Source organism: Miscanthus floridulus, unplaced genomic scaffold, assembly GCF_019320115.1.
Source record: "Miscanthus floridulus cultivar M001 unplaced genomic scaffold, ASM1932011v1 fs_322_2, whole genome shotgun sequence".
Taxonomy (NCBI): domain Eukaryota; kingdom Viridiplantae; phylum Streptophyta; class Magnoliopsida; order Poales; family Poaceae; genus Miscanthus; species Miscanthus floridulus.
Window position 1 is genome coordinate 1 of NW_027096576.1, and position 8,970 is coordinate 8,970.

At 48.5% G+C, this 8,970-nt stretch overlaps 1 protein-coding gene across 1 annotated transcript; it reads left to right on the plus strand.

The window, feature by feature from the left end:
• The first annotated feature begins 187 nt into the window (after positions 1–187).
• Positions 188–1,648, plus strand: LOC136531301 (F-box/kelch-repeat protein At2g44130-like). Its single transcript, XM_066523966.1, has one exon. It carries the CDS (start codon positions 239–241, stop codon positions 1,391–1,393), a length of 1,155 nt encoding a protein of 384 aa, XP_066380063.1. The 5' UTR covers positions 188–238; the 3' UTR covers positions 1,394–1,648.
• The last annotated feature ends 7,322 nt before the right edge of the window (positions 1,649–8,970 follow it).

The window sequence follows — 8,970 nt, forward strand, 5'->3', positions numbered from 1 at the left end:
ATAGTACCACTTTCGTCTTATTTGACAAATATTGTCCAATCGTGGACCAACTAGGCTCAAAAGATTTATCTCGTGATTTCCAACTAAACTGTGCAATTAGTTATTTTTTTTTACCTACATTTAATGCTTCATACAAGCGGCTAAAAATTGATGTGATGAAGAGAAAGTGAAAAAACCTAGAATTTGGGGGTCATCTAAACAAGGCCTCAGCTCACACGCAAGCCGAAAGAAACCCAAGATGCGGAGCCCAAGGGGAGGAGGCGTCGGCGGCTGCTACCGCGGCGGCGCCGGCTGCCAGGAGCAGCACGTGGACCTGATCCCGGGCATCCCCGACGACGTGGCGGTGGACTGCCTGGCGCGCGTCCCGCACGCCTCCCACCGCGCCATGCGCCGGGTCTGCCGGGGCTGGCGGAGCGCCGCCGCAACCCCCGCCTTTGCCTCCGCGCGCGCGCAGGCGGGCGCCAACGAGGACCTCGTCTACCTCATGCAGTTCGGGAACCCGTCCGCCGCCGACGCCGACGCCGAACCCAAGGACGACGACGGGCCCGCCAACACGCCGGCGTACGGCGTCGCGGTGTACAACGTGACGACCGGCGAGTGGCGCCGGGAGCGCGGCGCGCCGCCCGTGGTGCCCGTGTTCGCGCAGTGCGCGGCGGTGGGGACGCGCCTCGCCGTGCTCGGCGGCTGGGACCCGCGCACCTTCGAGCCCGTCGCGGACGTGCACGTCCTGGACGCCGCCACGGGGCGGTGGCGCCGGGGCGCGCCGATGCGGTCGGCGCGGTCCTTCTTCGCGTGCGCCGAGGCGGGCGGCAAGATCTACGTGGCCGGCGGGCACGACAAGCACAAGAACGCGCTCAAGACGGCGGAGGCCTACGACGCCTCGGCGGACGCGTGGGACCCGCTCCCCGACATGTCGGAGGAGCGCGACGAGTGCGACGGCATGGCCACCGTGGCGGGCGACCGGTTCCTGGCCGTCAGCGGGTACCGCACGGCGCGGCAGGGCGGGTTCGAGCGCGACGCCGAGTGGTTCGACCCGGCGGCCGGGGCGTGGCGGAGGCTCGAGCGCGTCCGTGCGCCGCCCTCGGCGGCCCACGTCGTTGTGAAAGGGCGCGTCTGGTGCATCGAGGGCAACGCCGTCATGGAGTGGATGGGGACAAGACGCGGGTGGCGCGAGGTCGGGCCGTACCCGCCGGGGCTCAAGGCCGGCACGGCGCGCGCCGTCTGCGTCGGAGGTGGGGAGAAGGTCGTGGTCACGGGCGCGCTTGATGGGGAGGGCGGCGGTGAGCGACACGCCGTGTGGGTGTTTGACGTCAAGACCAAGAGCTGGACCGTCGTGCGCCCGCCGCCCGAGTTCGCCGGCTTCGTCTTCTCCGTCGCCTCCGTCCGGATCTGAGGATCTGGATCTTGTTCATCCCATCCGTCCGCGATCATGAGACGTAAAGGAAAGGAAAAAGGCTACTACTAGTACTAGTACGTACTCCTACGGATCATGTCCGTGCACCGTTTCCGCCATTGCTGGATCTGGTCGAGATCTGCGCCTCATTTTCCATGGATCTGCGCATCTGCTTCGCTGTCGAAATGCTGCTGCCTTCTAGCCTAGTTTAGTTCCACTAAAATCCAAATTATGTCCCGTCATATTAAACTTACGATATATATATGGAGTATTAAACTGTGATGAAATCAAAAACTAATTGTACAGTTTGGTTGTACTTTCCAAAACAAATATTTTAAACCTAATTAGTCAACGATTGAATAATTATTATAAATACAAACGAAATGATACGGTGCACTCCAATATCTATCGTGAATCGAGCGGCGCCGACTTCGGCGGACTAAACGCGGCCCTAGAAGCAAAACCCTAGCTAGTAGGCATGAAGGCATGGATGGACCTTTACCAGCTAGGACGCTGACGGATGGCTCCTTGGACCTTGGATCTTGGTGGATCGGCTCGCGTGTCTTTAAATTCGACTAAATCCGTTTCTTTTATTATTTAAAATAGTGTTTTTTTCTCATAAATTCTTATAACATTTTTTTAAATCATCTAAATTCTTTTAAAATTCCTCCCAACAAGAGGGCCGGATGACAAACGGTTCCATGATAAGATGCCGTAATAAACAGCCAATCACACATTTCCCTTTGGATTTTTTTTCTAATGCCGACAAATAGGCTAACGATGGTGACAAGTAGCCATATCCATCAACCATCATATTGCGTCTTGTTTGTTTCAACCATACAGAAGACATATCGTTGTATAGAAACAGAACAAAGATCACTACTACATATAGGCTCTGTAATGGCGGCTCATGGGTATTTGTAGGGATGGTTTGATCAGCCGCTCCTATTAAATCGTAACTACAAATCGTCGATTTGTAATATATTTGTAGGGGCGACTGTAGTACCAGCGGCCCGTATAATACCTGTTTATAGGGGCGGTTCAGTTTAGAATCGCCTCTACAGTATATTTTTTCATAAAAAATTTTAAATTTACAATTCAAATTCGACCAGAGCATGCATATATAATTCAAATCTGACCAGAACATATATAATTCAAATCTGACCACAAGCACAAGGGTATTGTATAAACTACAATTACAAGTCCAATTCACAAGAATATATACAATTCATCATTAAATAGACATAATTCACAATTCTAATTCGTTCCACTTCTCCCTTGGTGGATATGGCGCTCAGCGTAGGTGTCCCACAAGGTAAGACCAATGTTAAAATCCATACACATTGTTATCAATGTCCTAGAGCTAGCATTTCAGTCTCACGAAGGTGTTGGTGCTGAGAATTTCTACCTAAGTCAGAATCTCGGTCATGGTAGGTGCCTTTGACGTGTACAATCTGGTCCAATATAAAGTTGCAAAGATCGCCGACGAGCTCTAAGAGTTGGTCATCCTTGTATGGGTCTTTTTGCATTTGTTTCTCTTCTTTCCACTACAAGAGAACAAGTTTCGGTTTAGTATTTCATACCATGTGCGAAGTTTTTATACTACGGGTGAAGAGGTTCAAACTTACCCTTAAGGGGTGTCTCCTGTAGGCACCGATGTTACTCATCATAGAACATACATAGTATCCACAATGTACACTCACAGGCTTCTGCTTAGGGCACTGTGTATTTTGCATATGGAAATGTTAAGTAATGCTTTTGAAAGCCATATAATGGAGTACTAAAGTAAGTTACACTTATCGCACATAGTGTTTTTATAGTCAGCCTTTCCTTTCTTACTGAATCATGCCTTCCGTGATGTTTATTGACATAGAACATAAATGCCCTGTTCGAATTATTTTAGCAAATACAACTTGTTAGTATCCAAAAGTGAACATTACAAGTATGTATACAAACATATAAGCTAATGAGGATTGTCGATATGTATATGTCTTGAGAATCGATATGAAGTCTTTGTATGTCACCGGGTCCCTATATATTGAATCAAAGACCCATGCCATGCTCCTCCTGACATCGACGCCTATATAAATTCAATGGTTGCTGCATGAATTTAATCATAGAACTAGATAAGCTCTTTTGCATCGAATAAAATATATCGAAGAAAGCTATAAGTATAGAGTTGAACTTACTCAAAGTTGTATGGTAGCCATATAGTAGAGTGATGTTGGAGATTTTTAAAAGCCAGGGCAATGTATGCCGAAACCTTAAGGGACTCGTGCCTTAGTTTCTTCGCACGGATGTCCTCTTTCTCTCGAAGGGTCTTTCCAGCAGCTAGCTCTTTATCATCCGATTTCCACAGTCTAGGGTAATTAAAATTTGTTTGTGCTATAGCTTGAGAGTCTATATACCCGGCTTTCACACTTGGCATTTGTTTTACAATGTGCACTTGCATTCTACAAATCACGGCGTGGGTTAGTTACAATAAAATTCAAAGATTACATTCATATCATATTGGGAGGACAAGGACTTACAGGCACCATGTGCGAATTAGATTCATTTCCATTGCTCCGAGGTGAAAGCATGTCTGTATGTCATTGAAGTCAAAAATAATTTTCCCGGTTGGGCTTCCAAATGTGCCGGTGGGGAAGCATGCTTGTACGAGGTCTATGCTCGTTAGGAGAACACGCAAGTACCAATCATGGAACCTTCTCATTCCAAGTGGTAGGCACTGGATGTCCTGGTTTGGTAGGAAGGGCTTGCCTCTTTCATATGTTTTCGGGCAATCCTTTGATCATTTGATGGCATCAACATTTGGATACTGCTTTGCTGTTTGATAGAGTTTGCTAGTGACGGCCTCCTCAGAAGCCCGTGATGGGACTTTTTAACTTGGTTCTCAGGCTTGAACTGGTCATGGGAATACCACTTGTGCACCGACGAGACGTCTTTCATCGGAACATAAATTGGTCTTATGGTGATTGGATGTTTCTTTCGAAGTTCCCATTCAGGCATGTCCTCATCTTCTTGTGCATCACCTTCTTCAAGAGGCACTCGTTGTTCATGTATCGGCTAGGCTTGTTGAGAAGACTGTGGCATCTCATCATGCACTTACTCGGTACGAGCTGGAGAAGGTTGTGGCTTATCAGGCACATGCTCGCTAGGAGGCGGGAAAGAATGTGGCATCTCAGGAATGTGGTGGTCACGAGAGGGTAGAAATATCTCCCCGTCCTCAACAACTCTCTCCAAATTTGAAAGAGGGGGAGGCGACGAAGAAACAGTCAATATAATGTCCCGTTTGTGCCAGAGGATGAACTGCCCCATTACGTCTCCGAGTAACACCAGCCCCTCGGGAGTTGCATAGTCTATCCTCCACTGCATGAACTCGGACTTCACGGTATGCACCTCGACCTAGTGTAGTCCGACGGTATCTTATTATTGTGGTGTAAGCCACCGGGAGGATGTGCCACACCCGTTGCCACCTCCGTCACAATGTTCTGTCGGTCGTTGAGAAACACCAAGGTGCAACTAGTTGGAGAGGTTAATTAGTTGGTAGCCACATGGATCGTCCAACGTAGATACATACACTCCTACAGAACAAACAAGTAGACAGATAGATAATTAATTAATTAATTAAATCAACTTCTACCATACAAAGTGCAAAGACTTATGCGGTTTATTTTGGCAGTATATATGGTTTAATTTGTGTTGCCTATTACCTAAGTCGTCGCGATTTACTTAGCATTCGGCTGATTTGTAGTGCATATAGATAATATTCCCCGGCCCATTGACTGATGCAGGATTCCTGGGTAGGATATTTGTTTAATCTGGAGATAACGTGATTCCAGTATATGATGAGCTAACTAACGACGACCAATCCCTTTGGATTTTCTATTCTAGTGGGCGCTCGATTGATTGATTGATTGTTAATTAATTTAACTATTATCCGTTGTGGTGGGCTATATCCAACATAGATAGATTTATTATTATAGGACACTGATCAGAGTCGCTGAAGATCACCCATACCACGCTCCTTGTTTAGTACAGCTTCAGAAAATTATATGTGTAATGATGCACTGTACTATACAGCGCAGTGCAGAGGAGGGAGATCCAGCCGCTCCGGCACCGTACGCAATGCAGAGACTTTTGGGATGCTATTACGTTTAGGTTTGACGGACCGTGCGACAAGGGTGTTGTTTATGCATGTCAGGATATGCAAAGAATACTCTCCACCCTTAATCACATCCTGATGAGTGACGATGACCGCACTATTATTGATGAAACAACTCTGGCGTATGGCGATGATTCTTCCGTGGAGAGCAACCGGTGTGCTTTCAATATTGAATAGCAGAGACAACGCCAAGTTTAATTTGTTGTGCCGTCCATTGGTCCCTTAGCTCATGGGATGGGTACATGTGGCTTATTTCAATCAGTTTCTGTAATCTATCTGTGCCCTCGGCATGCATTTGTCTGTAGCTGCGCGCGGCGACGTGGATGGTTGGATGGACCGGCAGGAACGTGGCCCGACGACTCTTACAAGTTCTAGACGATGAGTGACCTATCTTATCTACATCTGAATCATTTGTAACTGCTCGTCTCAAATGAAAGCAACAGACAGAACTTTATATGAGTTTTGCATAGCATATGCTGTATTGCCAGATGTAAGCTGCCTAGTTGAAGCTCGATATATAGATAGATCAAAGGATCAGGATTGCCAGGTCATTCGTCTTATCGTGAAAAGTTGAGTGATGCACACGATTCCTTGGTGCTTGTTTAATCTGGAGATAACATGGTTCCACATGATATGATGAGCTAACTAATATAACGACCGATCTCTTTATTAAATTTGGATTTTCTAGTCGGCACTAGATAGATTAATTGATTAACTTAAGTATATCCGTGGTGGAGGTGGGGGGTGGGGGGGGGGGGGGGGGGGGGGGGGGGGCTATGAAGTTTGCACTATATCTACCAGCGTGTTGTATATTCCAACTAAATATACTGCTGAAATGGCTCGACAAGCAAAACCAGGGTCCTTTGATATATGTCCCCCAGTGAGTCATCAAGATATTTGCCCCGTTCGGCTTACCCCGTATTTGACTTAGCTTGTTCGGTTTCTTTTTCAGCCGGAACAACGTTTTTCTCTCACAACAATTTAGCCAGAACAGTGTTTTTTAGCAAAAATTCTACCAGCCAAACGGGGCCTATGGCAAACCCTGCACAGCATCAAGGTACATAGATAATTAATATTGTTTGATAATTGCTATGATCAGAATAGTATAACGTGCATGATTATCACAATCTCGTTTATCTGTCCATGCGATTGAAGGAATATATCTGCGGTCTAGATTAAACTGGTTGACACTACTACACAAAAACTTATCCGAGGCGTTTTCAAAATAGCCTCCAAGGCGGTTGGGCCGGCTGCCCGCCTCGATTATTCGTGGCAGGGCAACAGGTCCAGCAACCACCTCGGTTAATGCTTAACCGAGACGAGCAATGTAAAGGAACCGCCTCGGTTAATGCCTATTAACCGAGGCGGTTACCCTAACGCAACCACCTTAGTTAATGCATTAATGGTAGGCCTAAAATAACCGCCTCGGTTAATCAATCTTAACCGAGGTGGGCATTTTACTAAGCCCGTCTCGATAAATACATTTTCGGAGGTGGGCACCCTATAAGGCCCACCTCCAAAAATAGTGGCCTAGCTCACAGGCCCATATCTATCCTTATATCGGCCTCATATATAAGCAGGAGTTTGGGTTCCTAGCCACGCCTCTTCCCACTCCCCTCTCGACTCCCAGCCGCTCACCATCCCGCCACCCCTCTCCGCGCCCCTCCCCTCTGAGCATGGGTGCTCTCTCACTCTCTCTCTCTCTCTCTCTTAGAGGTGGCATTCGCGTCTAGATCCGGCGAGGGGCCGGAGGGACCTCTCCGGCGGCATGCCACGATCTCTCTCCTCGGCGGTGGAGGCCACGTCCAGATCCGACGGTGGCGGCACGCCAGCAGTCCGACGGCCACAACCTCGAGCAGGGGCTCCACGGCCTTCTCCGGCAGCCACGGCCTTCTTCGGTGGCCACGGCCTCGAGCAGGGGCGCCACGACCTTCTCCGGCGACCACGTCCTTGAGCAGCAGACGGGGCCTCCTACCTCGGCCCGGTCCTGACGGCGGCGGCTCCCCAGCTCCAGTCCAGGAGCGTGGCGCGGGGACGGGGCCTCCTCCCCCGGCCAGATCTGGTGGCGGCTCAGCGCGGGGATGCCGGATCCGCATGGGGATGCGGCGGCTGCGGTGGGGCCGCGTGGAGCAGTCGAGCTCGCCGGTGGGCTCCGAAACGGGCTCACCGGCGAGCTCTGGACTTTTTTTGTTTTTTTAATTCACTAACCTTGGCGGGCATTTATAAGACGCTCGCCTCGGTTAATCGATTAACCAAGACGGTTGGCCAACCGCCTCCGTTAAAGGCACGATTAACCATGACCTTTCGAAAAACTGTCTCGGTTAAAGCTTTTTTTCCACCTCGGTTAAGATTGCTGTAGTTGTGTGATTTTAAAAGCTAACTCAACAGAATATACAATTTTTTATTACATAAGTAGTTGTGATCTGAAAAATTGCATTGTTATTTAAAGACCTACGATTAGATCCGTTTTACAGCATGCATGCGACTTTGGCAGCCTCGATGGTATGATTTTGCAACTTGAGGGACGGCTAAGGGCTTCACCAACACGGACAGCGATCAGTATTAGCCTCACCTAAAAGCTAATGTCCAAGTAGAATGGAGAGCATTTAAGGCTACAATTGTTGCAGCCCAGGCATCAGTGCTATTTCTCGTCCCACCTCTTTTTACTCTCTCTCTCTCTCTCTCACATGCTGCAACATGTGCACTATTGCTTGGCTCCTTCACTAGTAGGGAAGTGGACTATAGTTCCGGGTCTTGGTTTTTCTTTAGTCTCGGTTGCCTCAAACGGGAGTAAAGGTCTCTCGCAGACAAAATAATAATAATGCCTCCCACCCCTGTCACTTGTGAGATTCAAACCCAAGACCTCATGCATTGTCTCGCGCGTAACTTACCACCCCACCTATAGAGCACATGTGACTTTGAATGTGATGCTTTCATTTTGAACTAGCCCATCGAAGGATCAACCGGGACTAAAGGATCAAGGCCTTTTAGTCCCGGTTAGCAGCACTAACCGGTACTAATATAGGCTCTTTAATTCGGGTTGGTGTTACTAACCGGGACTAAATGTCCTCAGACGCCCATAAAACTTGAAACCGGGACTAATACTCACATTAGTCTTGGTCTCAATTGTAGCCGAGACTAATGTGCTGAACCGAAAGTCTGTTATCTACTAGTGCTTGCCTTGCCTAAGTGTGGTCCCGGGAGAGATAGACATCACGATGGAGCACTTCATCTCTCTAACACTTTCATTAGAGGTTACCTCATCCTTTAGTCAGGCGAGGGCATTGCTGCCTCTGCAAGCATATCTGACACCCTGCGAGACTACCGAGTGATATGATATGGCTGCCAAATGTTGACGTGGAAGTTACGGTAGTACGCCGCGGTGGAGAGTTGGTGAAGGCCTAAGTTTTAC